The sequence below is a fragment of the Chiloscyllium plagiosum genome, unplaced genomic scaffold (genome assembly GCF_037043375.1).
Source record: "Chiloscyllium plagiosum isolate Xiang-an unplaced genomic scaffold, Cpla_swu_hap1 HiC_scaffold_9, whole genome shotgun sequence".
Classification (NCBI taxonomy): Eukaryota; Metazoa; Chordata; class Chondrichthyes; order Orectolobiformes; family Hemiscylliidae; genus Chiloscyllium; species Chiloscyllium plagiosum.
Genome location: NW_028270147.1, coordinates 45249616 through 45276828, shown reverse-complemented (window position 1 = coordinate 45276828; position 27213 = coordinate 45249616). Strand labels below are relative to the sequence as shown.

At 41.1% G+C, this 27213-nt stretch overlaps 2 protein-coding genes across 5 annotated transcripts in view; both read left to right on the top strand.

Moving 5' to 3' along the window:
- Positions 1-7403, top strand: part of armh1 (armadillo like helical domain containing 1) — a 60022-nt gene extending 52619 nt beyond the window's left edge. For both annotated transcript variants that reach the window (XM_087990271.1, XM_087990270.1), the window contains 3 exons: positions 5738-5815; positions 6784-6865; positions 6967-7403. In XM_087990271.1, coding sequence (XP_087846397.1) covers positions 5738-5815; positions 6784-6865; positions 6967-6986 — 180 coding nt within the window. In that variant the 3' untranslated portion in view covers positions 6987-7403. The remainder of the gene's footprint in view (positions 1-5737; positions 5816-6783; positions 6866-6966) is intronic.
- A 14158-nt stretch (positions 7404-21561) lies between these two features.
- The window catches only part of LOC122554720 (importin-13), a 232020-nt gene continuing 226368 nt past the window's right edge, over positions 21562-27213 (top strand). For 2 of the 3 annotated variants that reach the window (XM_087990587.1, XM_087990586.1), the window contains exon 1: positions 21563-22259. In XM_087990587.1, coding sequence (XP_087846713.1) covers positions 22197-22259 — 63 coding nt within the window. In that variant the 5' untranslated portion in view covers positions 21563-22196. Of the gene's footprint in view, positions 22260-27213 lie in introns of all 3 variants that reach the window. The other variant, XM_087990588.1, reaches the window with a different exon arrangement.

Below are 27213 nucleotides of genomic sequence, written 5' to 3'. Positions count from 1 at the left end.
TTATTTAAATGAGCCACAACACACTGCATCAACCAGGAACTATGAGAAGCTGAGGAAAAACACCTCTACAATGTATTCAGGAACAACGGGTACCTGATAAGCGCAGTCCGCCGATTTCTACACAACAGATTTAAACAGACCTAAACAATAACACACAACACACTCGAACTCTAGCCTGTTGAAGAAGCCATGCTGACTCAGTCCTATTTTACATTCACTTCCAAATACTCCACTACCTCACCCTTAATAATAGACTTGAAAATCTTACAAACAACAGAGGTCAGGCTAAGTGGCATATAATATGCTGTCTTCTTCTTCCTTTCTTGAATAGGATTGTTGAATGAACCATTTGCCAGTTCACTGAGACCCTTCCTGAATCCAACGATTCCTGAAAAATCACCACCAATGCCTCTATAGTTTTCTCAGCTAACTGTAGTCAATCCAGTCTAGATGATTTAACCACCTTCAGACCTTGCAGCTTTCCCAGCAGCTTCCCTAGTGGTGGCCACTATGCTCACCTCTGCCCCCAATTCTCGAAGTTTTGGTATGTTACTGGGGTGTTCCACTGTGGAAACTGATACAAAGTACCTATTCAGTTCCTCTGCCATTTAGTTGTTCCCATTGCTACTTCTCCAGCCTCTTTTTCCAGCAGACCAATGTCCACTCTTGACTTTATTACCTTTTACTTATCTTAAAAAAAGCTTTTTCCAATCTTCTTGCATATTAATAAATAGCTTACTTCATATTTCAAAGTTTGTGAGAAGATTACTTCATATTTCTTCTAATACTCCCCTTCTTGGTTTCGTAGTTGCCCTCTGCTCATTTTAAAAGGCTTCTCACTAAGCTACGCTACATTATGTGCCTTTTCTTTTGCTTTTATGTTGTCCCTAACTTCCCTTGTCAGCCATGGTTGCCTTGTCCTCCTGATGTTTCTTTCTTCCTTGGTATGAATTTCTACTGCGCCTCTCAAATTATCCCCAGAAACTCCTGCTACTGCTTTTGCTACTGCACAACTTCTGTGCTAGGTTCCCCTTCCAATCAACTCTGGCCAGCTCCCCCTTCATGTACTTGTAGTTATCTTCACTCAATTGTAACATTGTTGTATCCAATTCCAGCTTCTCCCTTTCAAACTGCTGGGTGAATTCTGTAATATTATGGTCCTTTACCTTAAGCTCCCTAATTAAGTCTGCATGATTATACATCACCAAATCCAGAATTGCCTGTTCCCTTTGGGCTCTACCACAAGCTGCACCCCTCCAAAGAAAACCTTTTAAACAAAGATGTTCCACAAATTCCTTTTCTGGGGATCCACTAACAACCTGATTTTCTCAGTCCACCTGCATATTAAAGTCCCTTCATTATTGTATTAGTACCTTTCTTGCATGTCTTTTCTCTCGTGATTTGTTTTCTGCCCCACACCCTGACTACTGCCAGGGCACCTATATACAACTCCCATCAGGGTCTCTTTTCATTTGCAGTTCCTCACATTCCCTGCACAGATTCTACACTGTCCAACCCCACAGTGTTTCTTATTATTGATTTATATTTCACACTAACAAAATAACCCTGCCCCTTCTGACTATCTGCTTGTCCTTTCAATGCAATGCATATCCTTGGATGTTTAGTCCCAGCCCTTATCCCTTTGCAGCCATTTCGGCAATATCCATAATAATGTATCTGCTAATTTCAATCTGTGCGACAAGCTCATTATGTAAATAGCGCACATTTAAGTACAACGGCTATGTTTACCACCCTCCCTTATCTGTTATGCCTGATGTTAGATTCCTGACCTTTTCCATACTCTCTGCCTTATTACTTGTTCTGAAAACTTTAATAACCTTTGCGGAGGTCTTTAATGACTGGGGTGTTGTCTGCAGTCCATAATGATCACACCATTTAGCCTTTCTGCCAGGATCCTAGTCCCAGATCAGTTCAGTGGGAGTCCAACCCATCAATACAGTATCTTTTTCCAGTACTGATACCAGTGCACCACAAAAAATATAGCCCCTTTTTCCTGCACGACTTCCTACAGTCCTTTTCCTCATCCACAAAGAAAGCAAGTACCTCATACCTATTGGACAAGGTCAAGAGCAGAGGCTCTGCCAGTGCTAAAATCAGGATCCCTATACCTGCCTCATTTGTAGTCACGCCCTTTCAGTCCTGACCACTGTCCAAATTTAAAGTACTTAACCTACACTGTGTGACTTTCTCCTGAAACAACTTCCAGGTAACTCTTCTACTTTCCTGATGTTTTTTAATTACAAAAATATACTTTATTCATAATATATATATATGCAATCACAAATGTAGTTTGGTTCTGTACAATAGCATATCAAAAGAACGAAACAAACGCTGGAGTTTGACTCTATCTAAATAAACCAAAGGCATCTCTTGCAAGTGAAAAGAGACCCTGATGGGAGTTGTATACAGGCGCCCTAGAAGTAGTCAGGATGTGGAGTAGAAAACAAATCACGAGAGAGAAAAGACATGCAAGAAAGGCACTAATAATATAATGAAGAGACTTTAATTACATGCATTTGAAGTACTGGGTGGGTTCAATAACTGAAAGGACCCCATTTAACTTGGCAGAATGACCTCAAACATTGGTCTTCCTCAGTACTCCTTTGTAGCAGCTGCCCCATGCTTTAGTGCTTCCATCAGCACTTAGTCCTGGACCTTGGAATGTGTCAGTCTACAACATTCAGTCAGGGTAAATTCTTTATTTTGGAAGACCAACAGGTTTCAGGCAGATGAAAGAACATCTTTCATGGAGTTGATCATCCTCCAGCTGTAGTCGATGTTTGTCTCTGTGTGCATCCCGAGGACCAGACTGTAGAGCGCAGTGTCCTGTGTCACAGTTCATAGAATCATAGAGATGTATAGCATGGAAACAGACCCTTCGGTCCAACCAGACAACGCCGACCAGATATCCCAACCCAATCTAGTCCCACCTGCTAGCACCTGACCCATATTCCTCCAAACCCTTCCTATTCATATCCACATGCCTTTTAAATGTTGCAATTGTACCAGCCTCCACCACTTCCTCTGGCAGCTCACTTCATACACATACCACCCTCTGTGTGAAAAGGTTGCCCCTTAGGTCTCTTTTATATCTTTCCCCTCTAGCTCTGGACTCCCCAATCCCAGGGAAAAGACTTTGCCTATTTATCCTATCCATGCCCCTCATAATTTTGTAAACCTCTATAAGGTCACCCCTCAGCCTTCAACGGTCCAGAGAAAACAGCACCAGCCTATTCAGCCTCTCCCTATAGCTGAAATCCTTCAATCCTGGCAACATCCTTGTAAATCTTTTCTGAACCCTTTCAAGTTTCACAACATCTTTCTGATAGGAAGGAGACCAGAATTGCATGCAATATTCCAACAGTGGCCTAACCAATGTCCTGTACAGCCACAACATGACCTCTCAACTCCTGTACTCAATACTCTGACAAAAACAAAACGCATACCAAACACCTTCTTCACCATCCTATCTACCTGCAACTCCACTTTCAAGGAGCTATGAACCTGCACTCCAAGGTCTCTTTGTTCAGCAACAATCCACAGGACTCCCACTCCATTAAGTGTATCAGATTTGCTTTCCCAAAATGCAGCACCTCGCATTTATCTGAGTTAAACTCCATCTGCCACTTCTCGGCCCATTGGCCCATCTGATCAAGATCCTGTTGTAATCTGAGGTCACTCTCTTCGCTGTCCACTACACCTCCAATTTTGGTGTCATCTGCAAACTTTACTAACCGAACTCTTATGCTCACATTCAAATCATTTATGTAAATGACGAAAAGTAGAGGACCGAGCACTGATCCTTGTGGCACTCCACTGGTCACAGGCCTCTAGTCTGAAAAACAACTCTCCACCACCACCCTGTGTCTTCTGCCTTTGAGCCAGTTCTGTATCCAAATGGCTAGTTCTCTCTGTATTCCATGAGATCTAACCTTGCTAATCAGTCTCCCATGGGGAACCTTGTCAAACGCCTTACTGAAGTCCATATAGATCACATCTACCGCTCTGCCCTCATCAATCCTCTTTGTTACTTCTTCAAAAAATTCAATCAAGTTTGTGAAACATGATTTCCCACGCACAAAGCCATGTTGACTATCCCTAATCAGTCCTTGCCTTTCGAAATACATGTACATTCTGTCCCTCAGGATTCCCTCCAACAACTTGTCCACCACCGACGTCAGGCTCACTGGTCTATAGTTCCCTGGCTTGTCCTTACTATCCTTCTTAGAGTGGCACCACGTTTATTTCAAAAATATATTTTATTCATTTTATTTATATACAAAATACATTCATACAGAGAGTCACAAACACAATTCAGTCGCATATCAATGTTGGAGTTTAACTCTATCCAAACAAACCAAAGACATCTCTGGACAGACAGCAAGCTAACATTTTGCAAATAGATGAATCTTCAGAACTCTGACTCAATGTCATCTTGCTCTGTCTCCTCAGATGTTTTCAGTACAGATTCCAGCATCAACAGTAATTTGCTTGTACAAAGATATATCTTCCTTGCATAAAATTATATTTACATGCATTTGAGGCACTGGACCAGCCAATAATGGAATAGCCCTCTGTTTAACTTCAGCAAAAGGACCTCAGACAGTGGTCATGACCGACTGCACTTTGGGAGCAGCTACCCAGTGTTTGACACTCAGATTCCAGCTCATTAACTCTGAGCTGCAGTTCGTGAAGCAACTAACACTTATTATAGATGTAGTCACTATGAACCACAACGAGGTCCACCCGCTCACACATCATGACAGTGCAATATATCACCCAGTCCTGCATCTCCAAATTATTTCATTTTTAATTTTTATTGATCTTTAATTTTTAATGTGCAAAATTTACCTTTAATTTGAAAACAACTTAGAATGGGTATACAATTTAGGAGTGACTTGCCAACCAATGAACTTACAGCTTTTCCTGTGGTGTCACTTTTTTCACTCTTTCTGATCGCTGAGTCTTCTCTTCTATTGTTTCTTCTCTCTCTGGGTTCCCACCATAGCAAAACTCTGAAGGAGCTTTCTTTCTTTGGTCCCTAATTCAAAGCCTTCTGGAACTAGATTAAATTGGTTATCTAATTAACTAGTTTCAGACGAGTACATAAATCAAGTTATTCCTTAAAACTTACCCCTGAGTCTGCCTTTATTTTAACCAAACTCTATTTATACTCTATGCCTTGATGGCAACAAAGCAGCATTCTCAGATTAGGATTAATAGATATGTATCTCAGGTAGTTATAATATTAATTATTTCTCTCATTCAAATGGAGTAGGTGTGCTACCAGCTGCTCTTTGGTTGTTAGTTGAGCTGTTTGCCTTATCAAGGCCTAAACAAAGCACATTGTAACTTCAGTTGGCATGATGTTTGGTGATTTTGTCTTTGCCCAGGTGTACACTTTATTTTTCACTTCTGATCTCTAGAAGAAATTTCTGATGCAACTAATCTGTAAAATCATGTAACAGCAAATTAACTATATCTAGTTACATCACAGAGATTGTTCAAGTACTGTTACAACACAAGTATCTCTTTTAACGGTACAGGAAAGTTCCATTAATAGCACATGCTACCTTAAAGGCATTAAAAAAAATGGAAAATTCCATTGTTTGAAGCATGAGGGAATTTTGTTTTCAGTACATTCTGTTCAAAAATTAATTATGTAATATTTTGTTCATCTAGATGACAATTAAAAGTGATATAATTTTAATTTCAGCACCTGGTTCGTACTTTTCCAGTTGTTGAAGAAAATGTACGAAAAGCCATAGGAGAAACTCTTTTTGAATTATACATGGTAATTCTTTAATCATTCTTAGTTATAGTAACTTATGACAATAATAGAGTGGAATTGTTTCTCTTTTCTAAACTTTCTTTTATTGAGTCGTGGAGACGTACAGCATGGAAACAGACCCATTGGTCCAACCTATCCATGCCGACCAGATATCCCAACATAATCTAGTTCCACCTGCCAGCACCCGGCTCAGATCCCTCCAAACCTTTGCTATTCATATACCCATCCAGATGCCTTTTAAATGTTGCTATTGTACTAGCCTCCACTACTTCCTCTGACAGCTCATTCCATACACATACCACCCTCTGCATGAAAAAGTTGCCCCTTAGGTCTCTTTTATATCTTTCCCCTCTCACCCAAAACCTATGCCCTCTAGTTCTGGACTCACCCACCTCAGGGAAAAGACCTTGTCTATTTATCCTATCCATATTATAATTACCCCTTTTTTAAAAATATAGAACTCTGTTACCTTGAAGTGGGCAGGGAAAAGGATCCCTCAGGACTCTTGGGCCCAAGTAATTTCCAGTGACCTCTGCTGAGATCTATTAAAAATATTGGCCAAATTAGTAACAGGTTTACATGCTTTTGACACAAGCAGAACAGTAGGAAAAAAAAATCACTCTGTAAGGCACTTCTAATAATTGACGTAATCCTAGGTACAACTCTTTGTCCATTTGCTCTGTTGTTGTCATATGACAAAATAATCTTTGGGGATGTGAAGGAAGAAGAAAATATCATGATTAATCTTTCTTCACAATGTTCTGTTTACTAATCCAGATTTGCAGTAGCCATTGAGTGAGGCATGCACTGAAATTCATTGCACCATTCAGTATATCCAAGAACCTACCTTTGAACAACAAAAAAGAATATAAAAAACCAACTTACTAGAAAATAAGTAATCATGACCAGGAGAGAACAGTGATGTATTTTGTTGTTTTTAACTTATGTATGTATCTTTTAAATCAATATAGACAGATCCTGAGAGATTTTACTTGAAGATAGACTCCGTCCAAGCTGCTGTTTTGGTTGGAAACAAAGTCAATATTACAGGAAGTAAGGCAGAGTTAACGTTTTTTAATAAGCAGTAGAAATATATATTTCACCAGTTGAATAATAGCATTAATATAATAATTGATTATCATTTACCCCAACAGTTGAAGACGTACCAGAATAAAACAATGTTTTTAGGTATAGCATGACGAGAAGAAGCTCCTTTTTTAAGCCGTGTAAAAGATGAATGCAACATTTTAATGAATCGATTACACTTTCAAATAAACTTAAGGTAGATGGAACAAAACTGTGCTTGGATTAGCTCAATGACTTTCTAATTCTATTTTAAAACGTAGTGGAACTTCATTTTACTCGTGATTAACATGCATTTATCTACTGTACTTGAAGTGATTTTAACAATGTGAATATGAGCTATTGGTTTATTACCAGCTCTGTACACCATTAGAATGATTAAATTTCAATTTCTTAATTATTTGAGTAATTATATGAGTGTATTTTAAATAAAATATACACCGGTATAATTTCTGTTATCAACTATCCCATTGTTCCTGTCTTTCAACCTATTAAAAATATTTGAAGTGTGTAACTGTTGATACTCAAGTCTGCTTTTGTAGGAAAGTTACTCAAAATATTTCATCTATACTTTCTAATTTGTTTTTATGAACTATGGCTAGGAAATAGTTTCATTTTGGAAAATGGTGAACTGCAGATTCTAATTGAACGTACTAATGCTGGTTTCCGGGGAGGCAAATTAGAATGGGGCAAGAATGCCTCAGCAACATCTTACAGTACTGTTGCAGACAAACATTTCTTATTTTGGTGACAGAAAATAATATGTTCTCAAGTTATGCTGTAAATCTGGACACCAAGGAGGGGCCTCTCGGTTCTGCAATCGGTCAAATAAAAACTAGCAGCTTGGTCTGATTCAACAATTTATTACGACACCGGGCATAGGTTATCCAGCAACACAGGGGTTAAGCCCCTCTGTGTACTCTGGAAAGGCTGCTGTGCTTTAGCTTAAACACAGGCAACGTTTATAGGTCTCTTAACAAACAGAACAGCCCTAATTGCAAAATTAATCCAATAAAATGACAAATAGACATAAAATTTAAACCAATGATATTTGCTGGGAACTGACTTGTTATAGACGCCTTTATCTCCGGGACACCTGGTTTCTAAGGTCAATTCAGGATACTTTAATAATGTCATATCTTACTTAGTTAATTCATATTATGAACAGGGCAATGTTTGCTAATCTCTTTCAATTAGTTCAGGAATGTAGTTTTCAGCACAGTTAGATGCCATTATAAATAAAAATGTTAATTCGCTCCTAAAAGCTATTTTTTAATGTTATTTTATGTTACTTGCATTAAGAATCCATTTTGTAGTTAGTAAAAGCATGCATTAAATGGTTGCTCCTGACAACAGCCTAAATCCAGATTTTAGATCCTCAATGCCACAGTGGAGGAAGTTATTAAATGGAGTCCTTAAAGAATCAGTTTTACTATCATGATGGTTTCTAAATTACAGCAATGACTTGGAGTCACTGATGGAATGTGGGTGTTTGTAACATTCTTACTTTTGAAGGGGAGGGTTCACCTTTCATCCCAGAAGTTTTAGCACAAGTAATATAGAATACTGTACAGTTGGATATGCTATCATTTGTGTGAGACATTGTGGAACCAACTAGTAATAAGGCAGTTTTAGATTTAGTATTATGCAGACCTGGAGTTAAATCGTAATCTCAAAATATTTGCTGGCAACCTCATGTTTGTGACATACTCCACTCACAAACAGGAATCTTAAAACAGCAATTCTGTAGTTTTGGGAAGAGAGCTTCCTAAGGTTGGTTGGGTAAATAGAGTAAAAGGTAAGTTTGTGAATAAAGTGGGAAATGTTTAAAGAGTCAATTCAGCTGCAGCAACTCACAAATTCAAACAGCCTGTTCTCTTGTTGATCTTACAAAACTTCTATCAGTGATGTTCATTGACATGTTGGGAAACCTGTAATCAGACCTCAAAAATGGATTCCTCTGTTGTCCAATGTGGAATACATTGTGTATAGCTAGAAATATTAATTAGCTATTATTGATTCCAAACTCCTTTTCATTTCTGAATACAATGTATCTTTATATGATCTAATTTATGAATGGGTTGCTCCATCAACACTCGAAATATATAAAAAAAGTGTACAACCATTTCTGTGAAGTATCTTTATACTGATGTAAGAAAGGTGGTAAAGCAAAGACAGGAAACTGTATAATGATGAGCCAGATATCAGTGGTGGGCAGGTTGATGGATGGGATCCTGAGGGGCAGCATTTTCATATATTTGGAAAGTAAAGGATTGTTTAGGGTTAGTCAGTGTGGCTTTGTGCACAGGAAAAAGTGAGGACTGCAGATGCTGGAGATCAGAGCTGAAAATGTGTTGCTGGAAAAGCGCAGCAGGTCAGGCAGCATCCAAGGAGCAGGAGAATTGACATTTTGGGCATGAGCCCTTCTTCAGGAAATCTTTGTGCATAGGAAATCATGTCTCACTAGTCTGACTGAGTTTTTTGAAGTAGTAATAAAGAGGATTGATTAAAGCAGAGCGGTGGATATGATCTATATGGACTTCAATAATGCATTCAACAAGATTCCTCATGGTAGACCACTTAGAAAGGTTGGATCACATGGAATACAGAGAGAACTAGTCATTTGGATATAGAACTGGCTCAAAGGTTCAAGGCTGAGGGTGGTGGTAGATGGTTGCTTTTCAGACTGCAGACCTGTGACCAACGGTGTGCCACAACGATCAGTGCTGGGTCCACTGCTTTTCGTCATTTATATAAATGATTTGGATGTGAACATAGGAGGTTTGCATTTGACACAGCAGATGGTGAAGAAGGTTACCTCAGAGTACAACAGGATCTTGATCAGATAGGTCAATGGGCTGAGAAGTTGCAGATGGTGTTTAATTTAGATAAATGTGAGGTACTGCATTTTGCAAAGGCAAATCAGGGCAGAACTTATACCTTAATGGTAAGGTTCTGGGGTGTGCTGCTGAACAAAGAGACCTTGGAGTGCAGGTTCATAATTCCTTGAAAGTGGAGTCGCAGGTAGATAGGATAGTGATGAAGGCATTTGGTATGCTTTCCTTTATTGGTCAGTGCATTAAGTATAGGAATCGGGAGGTACAAAACATTGGTCAGGTCGCTTTTGGAATGTGTGCACAGTTCTGGTCTCGCTGTTATAGGAAGGATATTGTGAAACTTGAAAATGTTCAGAAAAGATTTACATGGATGTTACCAGGTTTTGAGGGTTTGAGCTACAGGGAGAAGCTGAATAGGTTGAGACTATTTTCCCTGGAGCATTGGAGGCTGTGGCGTGACCATATAGAGGTTTATAAAATCATGTGGGGTGGAGAGTCCAAAACTAGAGGGCATAAGTTTAAGATGAGAGAGGAAAAATTTAAAAGGGACCTAAGGTAAACGTTTTCATGCAGAGGGAGACTAGTACAATTACAACATTTAAAAGGCATCTGGATGGGTATATGAATAGGAAGAGTTTAGAGGGATATTGGCCAAATGCTGGCAAATGGGACTAGATTAATTTAGGTTATCTGGTTGGCATGGATGAGTTGGACTGAAGGGTCTGTTTCTATGCTGTACAGCTCTATGAATCTATGGTGGAACATTACGAATCAACTCAGGCAATCTTACCACAGAATTTTGACTAACACCACATAAACGTAAGATTAAATCAGATGATTGATGAATTACATCATATTTGGAGTTGATACTGAATCAGAAGTTAACTAAAGATTTAGAACATAGTTAGCTTTTGACCCAGTATCAATCCTGAATACAATGCAATTTGGATATGCATGTACTCAAAGGCAGTTGAGAATCACAGTGAAAAACAGGAACCAATATTTACAAACAATTCCTTGTATAATAAAGATAATCAATGGAAATGACCACAGTTTTAAAAATCAGCAAATTCAGGGGTAGGGATTAACTAGTAGGATGCCACAGGGTTCAGTCCTTGGACCCCAGCTATTTACAATCTATATTAAATGACTTGAATACAGGGACAGAAAGCTGTATAGCCAAATTTGAGGATGACACAAAAATAGGCGGGATAGTAAGTTGCAATGAAGAAATAAGAACCTTGCAAATGGATATAGATAGGTTAGGAGAGTTAGTCAAACATGGCAGATGAAGTTTAATGTGGATAAGTGCAAGGTCATGCATTTGGATTGAAAAAATGGGAAGATAACCTATTATCTTAATGGGGAGAGACTTCAGGGTGATCCGATGCAGAGGGATCTAGGTGTACTCATTCATGAGTCATAAAAACAGCATGCAGGTACAGCAGATAATTAAGAAAGCAAATGGAATGTTGGCTTTTATAGCTAAAGGAATAGAATATGAAGGTAAGGAAGTATTTTTGCATCTAATACTTTGGTGAGACTGCACCTGGGATATAGAGTCACAGATGTACAGCATGGAAACAGACCCTTCTGTCCAACCCATCCATGCCGACCAGATATCCCAACCCAATCTAGTCCCACCTGCCAGCACCTGGCTCATATCCCTCCAAACCTTCCTATTCATATACCCATCCAAATGCCTCTTAAATGTTGCGATTGTACCAGCTTCCACCACTTCCTCTGGCAGCTCATTCCATACACGTACCATCCTCTGCGTGAAAAGGTTGCCCCATCATTTTCTTTTATATCTTTCCCCTCTCGCCCTAAACCTATACCCTCTAGTTTTGGATTCCCCCGCCACAGGGAAAAGACTTTGCCTATTTACCCTATCCATGCCCCTCATAATTTTGTAAACCTCTACAACATCACCCCTCAGCCTCCGAAGCTCCAAGGAAAACAGCCCTACCCTGTTCAGCATCTCCCTATAGCTCAAATCCTCCAACCCTGGCAACATCCTTGTAAATCTTTTCTGAAGCCTTTCAAGTTTCACAACATCTTTCTGATAGGAAGGAGACCAGAATTGCATGCAATATTCCAACAGTGGCCTAACCAATGTCCCGTACAGCCGCAACATGACCTCCCAACTCCTGTACTCAATAATCTGACCAATAAAAGAAAGCATACCGAACGCCTTCTTCACCATCCTATCTACCTGCGACTCCACTTTCAAGGAGCTATGAACCTGCACTCCAAGGTCTCTTTGTTCAGTAACACTCCCTAGGATCTTACCATTAAGTGTATAAGTCCTGCTAAGATTTGCTTTCCCAAAGCACAGCACCTCACTGTATAAATGCGAGGTGCTGCATTATATTGTATACAGTTTTGCTCCCTTTGTTTGAGGAAAGATGTAGTGGCATTGGAGGCAGTTCAGAGGAGGTTTGTTAGATTGATTCTTGAGATGAGGGGTTTGTCGTATGAAGAGAGGTTGAACAGTTTAGGTCTATATTCTCTGGAATTTAGAAGAATGAGGAAAGATTATGAGGTAATCAAGATGATAAAAGATATGAATAAAATAGGCGTGGAGTGGATGCTTCCTCTTGGGTGAGAGGTCATAGTCTTAGGATAAGGGGAAGCAAATTTAAAAGAGTTGAGAAGGTTGTGAATCTGTGGAATTCCCTACGCCAAAGTGTGATGGATGCTGGGAGAGCGAGTAAATTTAAGGAGTTAGGCAGATTTTTTATTGGTAATGGATTGAAGGAATATGGAGTGAAGGCAGGGAGGTGGGGGTGAGGAGCATATAAGCCATGATTGAATGACAGAGCAAACTTGATGTGTTACGTTCTTTTACTCTTGAGATACTTATACACTTGATGCAACTGCAACACACCATGTTCTGTGAACAAACAACCAAATTTATTCAGCACAGTACAGTACAGAATTTCTGGAGGAACCTCTAACACATACCTCGCAGAGCTTATGGGATCGTGGCAAAAGCTCTCATTGAACAAAGGAAATAGTCTTTCCTTTATACAAAACTCTCAAAATCACAGTTAGTACTGCCCACAGGAAAACCCTCAACCATCTCCTCATAGTCACATGCCACTCAAGATACAATGCAGTGACCACCTCACCTTCAGAAACAGTGTAATGCAAATCATCCCTTAGTGGTTAAATCTGTTGCAAATTGTTTTTTGTAATTATAGGAGAGTAGTCAAGTTCCAATTCTTATTGATTTCTGGATGAAAATGTAAATCATCCCCGAATGGTAAGGGAATGGCCGTATAAACCTCCTGCATTCTACCTATAAGACAAAGACATGCCACCTTAACCCCGGGCATTCAATTTCTTGCAGATCAGCTGAGCAAATTAACTCTTTAATATCTCATTCTCTCCTTTTATCATTCCATGATAACCACCTAGATGGGGGATGAGAAAGGTACTACCAAATTGTTCATAAGAATCTTACAGCTAGTACTTAAGCAAGTTATTGACACACAACAAAAAATCACTAACTCATGCAAATAGATAGGATTCCCAGAATCCTCCCACCTGGAAAAAGAAGTTCACCAGTAAAGTTCTTAAATTTACAGTCCTTAGTGACCACTCCACCTCCTCCAAGTCCACTGGAAAAGAGCCAGTTAGTCAAAATCTCCTTCAATAAAATCCAACCTGAAAACAAAGTTCAGTCTGTCCTTGCACACCACTCCACAGAGAAATCTGAATTCTTGGATAAGGGCACTTAAATACTTCACAAAACTCTCACACTTAAAAAAAGAGTCAGGAGATCTAAGATGGCGGCGATCTGAGAAGATCACACTGCAGAGCTTTGCGTCGCAGCAGGAGCAGGACGGTCTTTTAACCCACCCAACCCAGGTCATCAGGATTTCTTGGGGCATTGGAAAGATTGTGGAGCCCCAAGAAACCATTTAAAAATTGACTTACCTGTTTTTTCAGCTGTCCAGAAATGCCTAAAAAGGGAGGAGGAGCATCTGAGGCCGGGCCTGCAGCTCAGCCTGCAGCAGCCTCTGAGCCGATTACTCTCCAGGACCTGGTGAACCAGCTCTTGAAATCTTGCGAGATGTTGGGGAAACAGATTGAAGAGAAGCTGGCTCCAGTCTCTCTCATGCTGCAGAAGCATAAGCAGCAGCTGGGAGACCTGGAGAAGAGGACGGATGAGGTGGAGCACAGGGTCACAGCGGTGGAAGCTGATGCCAGTTCATTCAAGGAAGAGATCCAAGCCCTGAAGACACAAGTTTGTGATTTGCGTGACCAAGTAGATGATCTTGAAAACAGGGGCAGGAGAAAAAACATTCGGATCATCGGTCTGCCTGAGGGTAAGGAAGGTGAGCGGCCTGCGGAATTTGTTGAAGATTGGCTTCCGAAATTCCTTGACTTGGAGACTAGCATGAGAGGATTGAAGATAGAGAGGGCTCACCGGTCGCAGCACGGAGGTCGGGTCTGGGTCAAGCGGTGGTTAAGATGTACATTTTAAATTTCTAAGTTAGGACATACCAAAGGATGGGAGAGGTATTTATTCCCCCTTTTTTTTATAAAAGAATGTTTTTTTATTCATATTGATATTCTATGGGGTGTTTATTCTTTTTAGCTTGTGCTTGTGATGCGGCTCTAGCTGGGAGAAGTGAAGGTGGTTGAGATGGTTAGATGCCTATTTATGGGCAGTTCGGGACGGGTAGTTGCCCCCTCCGGGCAGAGGGTGAGTTCCTCTACTCAGCACTATTGGCGCTTTATATGTTGGTTTGTTTTCTGGTTTTTGTTGTTTATATTTTTAATAATTTTGTATGTTTGTTAAATGTAGTGGTTTTAGTTTATGCAGTTTTTATATTTGGTGGACCATGCGACACTAAGGCTCAGCAATTTGTGGTTCTGGTTCCTCCTCTCTGGAATTTAAATGTAATTGCAGACGATTATGGATAATGATTTGATTAAATGGTGTACCTGGAATATCAAGGGAAGTCACTCACCAATTAAGAGGAAGAAGGTACTCTTAAGTCTTAGAAAGGAGAAGGTGGATATTGCTTTGTTACAGGAGGCACATTTGGATGACAAGGAGCATCTGAAATTACAGCAGAATGGCTTTGACCGAGTTTATTTTTCATCATTTAATACCAGAAGTAGGGGAGTGGCTATATTGGTAAGGAAAATTCTCTCATTTAAATTGTTGGAATGTGTTAAAGACACATCCGGGAGGTTTGTAATTCTTAAAGCCTTGATAAATGGGGAAGAATATGGCATTTTAAATGTTTATTGTCCCCCAGCTCATCCTCTTAAATTCTTGGTAGATGCTTTTTCTAAACTGATAAGTCTCAAGTCTCGGCACATCATTATAGGGGGAGATTTTAACTGCCTCATGGACCCCACAGTAGACAGGTTGCCTAAAGGTCCCTCGATACCCTCTACACAAACAAAACAGTTATTGGGTTTGTGTGGGGAATTAGGATTGGTGGACGTCAGGAGGTGTCTCCACCCTACAGGTAGGGATTTCACGTTTTTCTCCAATCTGCACAGATGTCACACGAGGATTCATTTTTTTCTGACCCCTGAGGTAACCCTGGATCTGGTGGTATCCTGTACGATTGGTAATATTGCCATCTCTGATCATGCTCCAGTGTACCTCATGGTTAAAATTAAGGATGTTACAGTGGATTCAAGGCGAATGGATCCCTTTATTCTCATGGACAGCACGTTTGTGGAGTATTTCTCTAGGGAATTTCGGGCATTCCTAGACATCAATATAGGCTCGGTTGATAGCTCATCTGTTCTCTGGGAAACTGCCAAAGCTTATGCCAGAGGGTTAGTTATTTCATATTCCACAAGTAGGAAGTGGCAGAAGGGTGAGCAGCAACGTCTCCTTGAAGCACGGTTGAAGGCAGCCGAGAAGGCCTATTTTGACAGCCTCTCGTTGGTCAAACTAAAGAGGATTACGGCACAGCGGTCTACACTAAATTCCGTGCTCACGTAGACGGCAAAGAAAGAGCTGGCTTTTGCAAAGCAAAGGTTATATGAGCATGGTGACAAGCCAGGCAAAAAATTAGCATACCTTGCCAGAAAGAAGAGTGCCCCACAAACCATTACGGCGATTAAGGGAGGGTCTGGGAACCTAACATGTGATTCTAAAAAGATTAATGTGGCGTTCCAGAGATTCTACTCTAAGTTACATCAGTCTGAGAATTGTGTGGAGGGGCAGGTCAAAATGGAATCCTTTTTTAGAGATCTGAAGCTCCTGGGTGTGACTCCCGAACAACAGTCCTTTCTCAATGTCCCATTATCAGAGCAAGAAGTGCAGGAAGCTGTGATGCAGCTTCAGAGTGGAAAGCGCCTGGTCCTGATGGACTTCCCAGTGAACTCTGTAAGGAATTTATAAATATACTGTCAGCCCCGATGCTGAATATGTTTAATGATTCATACAATCATGTTTGTCTCCCACCATCTCTGAGAGAGGCCAATATTTCACTTATCCTTAAAAAAGGGAAGGATCCGGAAGACTGTGCTTCATACAGGCCCATCTTGCTCTTAAATGTGGACTTTAAGATCATCTCTAAGGCTCTTGCGTTAAGGCATGAGACTGTGTTATCCTCTATTATTAAAGAGGATCAGACGGGCTTCATAAAGGGTCGCAGATCCTCAAATAATGTTAGGAGGCTGCTAAACGTAATTCAAGCATGCCAGCAGCAGTCAATACAGGGATTGGTGATTTCTTTAGATGCAGAGAAGGCATTTGACGAAGTTGAGTGGCCATACCTTTTCTATACTCTAGACCGGTTTGGTCTGGGTGCAGTTTTCATAAGATGGGTAAAGGTTCTCTACAGTGTACCTCTCGCTGCGGTCATTACCAACGGGGTACGATCAAGCAATTTTAATATTTCTGGGGGCAGCCAGCAGGGCTGTCCCCTTTCACCATTACTTTTTACGTTGGTAATTGAACCGTTGGCAGAGGCCATTCGTGGGGATCTCAATATATCAGCTCCAGAAGTGGGGTCAAAATTATATAAGATCTCGCTGTATGCAGATGATGTTCTAATTTTCTTGACAAATCCAGCAGTCTCAGTGCCTTGCCTGATACAATGCATTCACGTGTTTGGCGCTTTTTCAGGGTATAAGATTAATTTTGCTAAATCAGAGGCTATGCCTATGGATGGTCTTACGAAAGAGTTGGCTCTTGAGAGTGACTATAGATTCCTATTTAGGTGGTCACAGGGGGGTTTTGGTGTATTTGGGCATATTCATTACTCCAGTTCTGGATTGGCTGTTCAAAGCCAATTTTACTCAACTATTTGAAAAAATTAAACAAGATCTCCAAAGATGGGAGGCACTTCCAGTCTCATGGTTGGGTCAGATAGCGCTTATTCAGATGAATATTCTCCCTCGTTTGCTATACCCTATACGGATGCTCCCCCTGATTTTCAATAAACAAACACTCAGGAGGCTAAACAGTTGGTTCAGCTCCTTTATCTGGCACCATAAACCGCCCCTCATTAAATTAGCCAAACTGCAGTTGCCTTTAAAAAAGGGGGGGAGTAGACCTTCCGGACATTAAAAATTACCAATTAAGCTCGCTTTTGACCTACGTAAGTGATTGGGTTTGTGGTGGCTCTCTTTCAATATGGCTAGATATCGAAGTCTCCCAGGCAATGTGCCCCCTTACCAGTTTGCTGTTTTTGGACAAGGTGAGGACAGTTAGGGAGGATTGCCATTACCCAATAGTCATCAATACTTTTAAAGCATGGAGGGCAATTCGGCAGAGGGAAGGTAATATTGGCAAAACATCTTTGTTTACACTTTTAGTGGGTATGCTGAGTTTTCAACCAGGTATGATAGATTCAGGATTTAAACGTTGGGCAGCTAGGTGTATATCTTGCATGGGTGATTTATTTGAGGGAGATGTAATGATGTCCTTTGATCAGTTAGTACGGAAGTACGAGTTACCTAATAAAGACCTCTTTTGTTTTTTTCAAGTTAGGGATTTTATTCAAAAAAGGACTTACACTTTTGACTGATCCCTACAAATCTGACATAGAAAGAGGGGTACTAAGTGCTAAGAGTACACTCTCTGTCAGTACTCAATATCACCAATTGGGGGGTGCCACCTCAGATGAGTCTGATCGACTCTGCAAGATGTGGGAAAGAGAGCTGAGTGTTGAAGTTTCTTCAGAGGCATGGGAGGATATTTGGGAGAATGCAAGGAAGATATCCATTTGCAATAGGACCCATGCTTTACAGTTGAAGATTTTCCACAGGGTCCATTTAGCCCCAGACCGTTTGTCAAAATTTAAACCAGGGGTATCTTCAGCATGTCCTAAGTGCAAGGTCTGCACGGGCACTCTAACCCATTGTCTTTGGTCTTGTGATAGGCTTCAAACATATTGGAGCGCTGTGGTGGGTGCAATGGAGAGGATTTTAGGTGTAAGGGTGGAGAAGGACCCTATTTCGCTTCTTTTGGGCCTACCCATTATATTTCCTGCAGACTCGCATAAGGCAAAACATTTCAATATTCTTACATTCTGTGCAAGGAAGAATATCTTGCTAGGTTGGATATCAGAAAACCCCCCAGGCCTGTCGGGTTGGCGGAAGATTGTTATGGAGCATATTCCCCTGGATTTTCTCACAAATATGGTACACCACAAAACTGAGAATTTTTACAAGACATAGCGACCCTTTTTGAAATACCTGGACACAGATTTATCTGCCACGCTAACAAGGGCTTTTATATAGCTGTAACGATTGTGTTTCATGAGTCCAATATCCAGGGAGGAGGAACTGTGAACGTATGAGTGTTTTGTTTGGCTGGGCTGATTTATTATTATTTATTTGTTTGTTGTTAGGTATTTGTTTTGTTAGTTAAATAACTAGTTTAAATTTTTAAAATTTTATACTTCTCTATATATGTTTATACATTCGTATAGGAGGGTGGGTTGGGGAATTTTTTTTATTATTTGGGTTTAGTTTTGTACAATTTTTGTACTGTTTTGAATTGCATTGTTTTGTGTTTGTAATATTTAAAAATCTATTTTTTCTTAATAAAAATATATTATATAAAAAAAAGTCCATGCCACTCCCTTCCCCCCCAGAAGAAAGACTCGCAGAGTCGAGTCCACAGCCCAGAAATAGATTCCCACAACAAAAACCCAGACAAAGCTATCCCCGGCAGTCAATGCACTTCACTGTTAGGATCCGAGCGGGCTGGTTCCGCTTTCTCCCCCTTTTCCCAGTGACACCATGTTATCCTAAAAGTACTTCTAAAGGGAGGCATGAGGGACAAAGGCAACAATTTGAAGAAGTGCCAAATTCTAACTTTTTTCACTCCAGAGCCTCCAACCCCTTTTTAACTCCGGGACTCTGAACCAGATTTTAACTGTGGGATTCTAACCCAGATTCCGCCCTCGGAATCTAACCCCGGTTTAACTGTGGGGACTCTAAGCCCGATTTACCCCTTATCAAAACCTTTTTTAAAACCCAGCTTCACGCAAAATAACTCGTTGGTGTGCAAGTTACCTCAAAGATTCTGTCACAACTGAGTCCCAGGAGACAAGGGGTCGAACGAGTGGTAGGTTTAGAGAAAGAGATCAAGGTGAAGCTTATCTTGTGGGCCCATCCATCTCACACAACCAACACTCAGATGATCGTTTATTCAGTCCACCTGGAAACTGTTGGAATGTTGGAATCCCACCGCTGCCACCATATATTAAGTTCTTTTACTCCTGAGATACTTACACACTTGATGAAAATGCAACACACCAAGTTCTGTGAACAACAACCAAATTTATTAAGTGCAGTACAGTCCAAGCTTTCTGGAGGAACCTTTAACACACCTCACAGAGCATACAGGGTCACGGCAAAAACTCTCACTGAACAAAGGAAACAGTTTTTCCTTTGGACAAAACTCTCAACATCGCAGTTATTACTCCCCCCCCATAGTCATATGCCACTCCATATATAATGCAGTGACCACCCCACCTCCAGAAACAGTGTAATACAAATCATCCCTTAATGGTCAAATGTGTTGCAAATTGCTTTTTTGTAACTGTAGGGGAGGAGTCAAGTTCCAACTGTAATGGTTTCTGGATGAAAATGTAAATCATCCCCGAATGGCAAGGGAATGGCCATATAAACTGCAGGTCAGCTGAGCAAATATCTCAATTGGGCCAAATGGCCTAATTCTGCTCCTATATCTTATGAACTTTGGTTTAATCTGTTAAAGGAAAGTGTAATGAAGATGTGGGTGTACCTTAAGAGAGTTAAAAGCAGCAGAACTACTGTACACAGCACCTCAATAAGGCAACAATGTAACACTTGCTTAAACAACTCGATTAGCTCATTGCCTGAAGACAAAAACAAATTTGAATTTGGCCGATCAGTGTAAATTATACCCCGAAAAATATCAAACTCTAATCCAGTTTTAATTTAGCATATTGACAATCTTAAAAGCCAATGACACAATCCAATGCTTTGGGATATAAGTCCGGGGAAAATTGAACAGTTGAGAGGAGAACTGACAAACCCAGCATGTAAGCTGACTGCCTGAAAAATAGCTCTCTGAAAAAGGTACCTTTTTGATCAGTAACCTATGACACAGAAATTCCTAAGACGAAGATGGCACAGGACGATCCAAATAGAAGAATGACAGCTGTCTGGTTTTGAGATAAGAAGTGTGGTTTTGTAAATCTTAATTGGGAGTTTTATCGGACTGGTATTATAGAAGGGAAGGTAAAAGATAGGTTAGAGGAAGAAATTGTAAATAATGGTTAGTTAATTATTCTCTGTAATATTTTAAGAAATAACTTTGTTAATTTTTACTTTGACAGATTACCCGCACGGGATAAATCTTTTCTGTATTGCTGGTTTTAAATTTAGAGGGTTTACCCTGTGTTGCTATTGATAAATCCCACTATCTTTCTTCCAGTTATTTGTATGCATAGATAAATCTGAAATAAATTTAAGTTTGTATTTTAATTTTGACATGCACTTATGTACCACTATACATGCTTTTAAAGTGAAAGTATATTCTCATACGTTAAAGTTCACTTTTGAAAATAAGTTCAATATATTTGGAAATGGCACATTTAAGTGCACATTTATTAGTGATACAAAACATGTAAATATACATACACTTTTGTAGGAAAAAAGATACATCAGGAAATTACTACCTCTGGAAGATAACAGTGTTTGATCGCGAAGTATATGGGATTCAGAGATAGAATTTGTGACGGTGAATTGCAGAAATGAAAGTGATCCATTCTAAAAAAAGCCTGGACCCTTCAGCATTATTCCTCTCTTACATAGACTTGGACTATAACCTAGTGTTGTGTGCTTTTTAAGTTTGTCCAGCACCTCTACATTGTTACGCAGAGTTAACATCTCTTTTGACTCGAATCCATTTTTGTTTGGTTTGGTTCACCCTCTGTGAGGCTGTTTAAAGCGCTTTCGGTCGCGGATGGGGTGTATAAATGTCGTTGCTGTTCGCCTATTTTAATAACGGCTTCACCGAGGCAAGTCGAAGCGAAGAATCCCCTCAACGGCAGCCCGCGTGAAGCGTAAAGCACGAGCGCTCAGCAATGAGGCAGAAACCTATCTGTCCAGCTCCGAATCAGTGCGGCACCAATCTGGACACGTGGTTCCTCACTGCTGCCTTTACGGCGGCTGGCTGTTCAGTATCTGCAATGCACGATGGGAAATGAAGTATGCTGTATCAGGTGCAGTGGTCGGTGGCGGATGGGGAATTACATCGCACTGAATGGTGGCGGCTGGACCGAGGACTACATAACCCAGAATGCTCGACGGCTGAAAGGACAACGACATCCTCCAGAATGTTGGATAGCAAAATGCGTATGCGCTTCTGTGCAGCACCGCCCGCTAGGTTAAAACACAGGTTATGAAGCGGTCCCTAGGGCGATTTAACAAGTGCAAGTCTTGATATTTGTTTCTGTTTCTCCCCTTATTGTCAAAAACGAAAAGGATATTTTGGTTGTAAGAATTCGGTTGCTTTAGTTGCTCCTGCAAAAACGGCGACTGAGTAACCACCCTTGATGCCGCCAGGTCCTCTTGGATCTGTCAGCGGAGGCCCTGAGGTGTCTGCAAGAAATTCAAAGCAGGGGAGCAAGTCAGTGTGTGCAGCCGCTTACCACCCTTTCCGAGGCATCGCCATTGTTATTGTCCACGGTGTGATTGTTCAAGGCGAACGATGCGGCGCTCCCCGTTAATTTAACTGAGAGTGCGAGGGCTCGTCGAGGAGGAGAAGGGCGCACAAAGGAAGAGGGCTCCCTCAGCTGTCACCCTGAGGTGGAGAGAAGCGAAAACTGGTACAGGGTCATTCTGACTGCTACCTACCCCTCCCCTCTCCCCCCCCACCCCCAACTCCCTTCCACCTCCATCACGATAGGGCTGCTGGTAAACTGAAGGCAAGAGCAACAATAGTACTATAATACTCTTCCCTCCCAGCACTAAAAATGGATCGCGAAAGAGGAGAGAGCGAAGATAATTTAGATTACTCAGTAGCAAACGTAGAAAAGGTAAGACTATATATCAGTCTGGTTTATTTGTAACAGGTTACCTTTCGTCGTCCTAATTGTTTTCTGTGAACTCATAGAGTGTAGGTACATCAAAATCATGACCCGGCATGTACAAACCCATTTTCAATTATAGATGCAACAATGTTAGAAATATTGACTTTTTGTATAGTAAGTAATAAAGAAACATTGTATCCATTGTAACCAGATTGTAAATTTTTTTGTTAAATGGCACCATCAGCTGTAATTTACCTTTGACACAATTCTTGGAGTCAAGTCTCTGATGTGCGAATGGGGTTAACTTGTTGACTTGAAATCGTTGGTTATATTTTGTTTCATAAGTGTCCTTGTTTGTAAATATCAAAGGCTGCAGTTAAGTTTAGATTTCAGAATGGAGCAAGAAACACTTGACCAGCTTTAACCTGAGGGAGAATACATTTTTTTTAAAGACTTTCTGTATTATATGTTTCATGCTTGTTTTAAAAACCACTTAATAGAGGGTCACTTTTTAAAGATGTGGAGGTATTTGTTGACATAATGTGCTTTCATGAAGGTGATCATTTATTATGCGTGCCTATATTCTTTTTATGTATGTGATTATTTATGACTTCAGTAGTACATACTATGAAAAACCAACCCCTTTCAACTGTTTTGAGTTATGTTCATGAGTCATTAAGTTCTTGAAGCTGACTGGACAGTAACAGTGCGTGGGATGTGTAGACTCTCTATGCTGTAGGAGGCTAAACATTTGTGAGATTGAGGTCAGGGCAGTTTAATTTAGAACAGTCAAAGTGTAATTAGGTCAACAGTGTTTTTGGTGTCTTCCTCACACTTTGAAAATTCCTTTTTTTAAAATGTATAAACCTTCTGAAGGATTTTCTTCTCTTAGCATGATTCTTCTCCCTCGTGTAGTTTGAACTCATTGTCTGATTGAGGCTCAGCTCAGTGTTATGTTGGTTCTGTGAACCTAGTTTATGATCTTTACCTATTCCCTGAGTCAATAAAACTTTACTGAAATGTGTATCTGGAAGATGCGTTACTGATAAATTTGGATTTCTAAAAATGTTATTTTTATGGAAGAAGTGATATCTTCAAAGTTACCTCTTTTGAATTGTGTGTGCAGCTTTTCATGTCTATGTAACTGGATCGTTTTCTTTAAAACAAAACATTGTATTTATGACTTTTTGGAATTTTTCCTATGCTATTAGGGGAACAGATAACTATGGTAAGCCAATGGTGATTGGTGACTAATGTTAGAGGTGGATTTAAGATATTCTTAAAGAATGTGAGGGAACCAGTAAGGTGAACCTGAGGATCTGGGTGCTGAATGCATGCAGGAATTGATGTACCAGAGGGCAATGTCGCAGGTGCAGCAAGTTTTGCTGAATAGCTTTGCAGGTCACTGAGGGAATACACATATCTAATTTTAGATGAGTTACAATTTCCTTTAATTTGATTTTGGAAAGTCTGAAGCTTTATCTTTATTGTGCCAGAAATGTCACACACACTTGACATGTATTCTGTCACTTCCCCATCAACCATCTTGGGCTGAACCCCATTATTTGCAATCACTTTTTCATTCAACTTCAAACCAGTCTGCTTCCTTTGCTGGTGTACTTGCTAAGTGACTTTATAAATGCTTCCTTCTTTTTAGATGTTTATGATCTCTTCAGTGCTCAAAACACGACTTCTCTCTGTCCCTCCACCCCTTATCATAGTATCCCCATCTATCTCCCCTTGCAAACCAAGGTTTACTTGCAGTCTTCCTCATGGTCCTAAAGAATGTTGTCTCCCAAATTTGCTTTCTGTCTTTACTGCAGCACTGAAACAGCTTTTTCCAAATTGGCTAATTATATCCTCAGACTGTGGTGCATTTCCTTCCTTGGCCTCTGTAATTGTTGAAATGACTATCCACACGATTGTTCTTTAGTGCCTTTTCTCTGGAGTGCAGCTTTGTGGGTTTGCACTGGGTCAATTCCAGTCTTAACTATCATTGGAGGAGAATATCTTGGTAATCTTTCTCCAGCGGTGTTCTTTTGGATTTGGTTCCCCTTTTCTTTCTCATCTTCCTCTCATGCTGCTCCTTGGTGACGCTATGTCTTGGTAATAACACTAAACACCTGAGAATGGTGATAGAGTTTGGTCTCTGGGTTAGCTCTCCAAACAACAGCCTAATGTAGTCATACTGATAAATGTGTATTTTTCAGCAATGCCCCAGACTCCTCCATCATAAGGGTGGCACGGAGGCTCAGTGGTTAGCATGAATGGAGGGGAGGAGGTGTGGGTGCAATTCTGTCACCTCCATCCAAGGCCACAAAGGAGCCTTTCACATCCATCAAAGTTTAACCTGCACGTCCACCAATATCGTTTATTGTTCCCGATGTGGTCTCCTCTACATTAGGGAGACTGGATGCCTCCTGACCGAGTGCTTTACGGAACATCTCTGGGACACTTGCACCACACTGCCCTGTGGCCCAACATTTTCCCCCTCCCGCTCTGCCGTGGACATGCAGGTCCTGGGCCTCCCCACCGCCGTTCCATCACCACCCGACGCCTGGAGGAAGAACGCCTCATCTTCCACCTTGGAACACTGCAACCCCATGGCATCAATGTGGATTTCACCAGTTTCCTCATTTTCCTTTTCCCCCACCTCACCCCAGCTCCAACCTTCTAGCTCAGCACCGCCCTCATGACCTGTCCTACCTGCCTATCTTCCTTTCCACCTATCCACTCCACCCTCCTCTCTGACCTGTCACCTTTATCCCCACACCCCCATCACCCATCGTACTCTGCTACCTCTCCTTTTTCCCCCCCCCCCCGCCTCATTTATCTCTCCACTCTGCAGGCACCCTGCCTTTAATCCTGATGAAGGGCTTTTGCCCGAAACGTAGATTTTCCTGCTCCTCGGATGCTGTCTGACCAGCTGTGCTTTTCCAGCACCACTCTACTCTAGACTCCTGGCTTCCAGCATCTGCAGTCCTCGTTTTTACCACTGGCACTAGGCAAGAGTTGCGGCACAGCACAGTGGTACTGTATGGACTCAGATAGGACTGATGCTGATAACTCTCCATATAGACCCCATGAAATCTCATGGATCACTGTCCATCGTCAAGAGAAACTAGTGGTGGTGCCAGTGTGCTGGGCTGATCAGTTCCTGTCATATCTATCAGGTTGGGTTAACAGAAGATGGTGAGATAACAAACTCAAGGGGATAAAGTACTTAGATTAGCAAGGGCAATACCATCTGCAGGTAAATGTCTGTGGGAATGTAACCATCACACAATCTGTGAAGATCAAGGTTCCACTTCATACTGAGACATAAGACATTGTACAAAATGATATTGCCTCAGTGCTAAGTAGAATGTATTAACAGCAGATCCAGGAGGTCAAAACTTGGCATCTATAAGGTACTGAGAACCAATAACAGTAGAATTTTATTCCTAAATACATATTGGAAATTTTGCTTCTCCATATCTTTGCACTTCCTTCACTACCGACTAAGCCTGGCTCAATTAAAAAAGAATGCCAGGAACAGCAGTCGGTATATTTGAAAGTAAGGTGTTAATCTGGTGAAGCAAGCCCATAGGTTTGCATACATGCTAAACAGTAGAAGCAGCATACTACAAATCAGAGCTTAGCTATCAGATCACAAATGGATCATGTCAAAGCTCCACAGTTTTATCTTTTCATTGGTAATGAGAAATTAACAACTAGAACATAGAACATAGAACAATACAGCACAGAACAGGCCCTTTGGCCCACGATGTTGTGCCGAACATTTGTCCTAGCTTAAGCACCCATCCATGTACCTATCCAATTGCCGCTTAAAGGTCACCAAAGATTCTGACTCTACCACTCCCACAGGCAGTGCATTCCATGCCCCCACCACTCTCTGGGTAAAGAACCCACCCCTGACATCTCCCCTATACCTTCCACCCTTCACCTTAAATTTACGTCCCCTTGTAACACTCTGTACCCGGGGAAAAAGTTTCTGACTGTCTATCTATCCCTCTGATCATCTTATAAACCTCTATCAAGTCACCCCTCATCCTTCGCCGTTCCAATGAGAAAAGGCCTAGCACTCTCAACCTATCCTCGTACGACCTATTCTCCATTCCAGGCAACATCCTGGTAAATCTTCTCTGCACCCTCTCCAAAGCTTCCACATCTTTCCTAAAGTGAGGCGACCAGAACTGCACACAGTACTCCAAATGTGGCCTAACCAAAGTCGTGTACAGCTGTAACATCACTTCACGACTCTTGAATTCAATCCCTCTGCTAATGAACGCTAATACACCATAGGCCTTCTTACAAGCTCTATCCACCTGAGTGGCAACTTTCAAAGACCTATGAACATAGACCCCAAGATCCCTCTGTTCCTCCACCTCACTAAGAACCCTAACGTTAACCCTGTATTCCGCATTCTTATTTGTCTTTCCAAAATGGACAACCTCACACTTGGCAGGGTTGAACTCCATCTGCCACTCCTCAGCCCAGCTCTGCATCATATCCAAGTCCCTTTGCAGCCGACAAGAGCCCTCCTCACTATCCACAACTCCACCAATCTTTGTATCATCTGCAAATTTACTGACCCACCCTTCGACTCCCTCATCCAAGTCATTAATAAAAATTACGAACAGCAGAGGACCCAGAACTGATCCCTGCGGAACTCCACTTGTAACTGGGCTCCAGGCTGAATATTTATCATCTCCCACCACTCTCTGACTTTGACCGGTTAGCCAGTTTTCTATCCAATTGGCAAAATTTCCCTCTATCCCATGCCTCCTGACTTTCCGCATAAGCCTACTATGGGGAACCTTATCCAATGCCTTACTAAAATCCATGTATACTACATCCACTGCTCTACCCTCATCCACATGCTTGGTCACCTCCTCAAAGAATTCAATCAGACTTGTAAGGCAAGACCTACCCTTCACAAATCCGTGCTGGCTGTCCC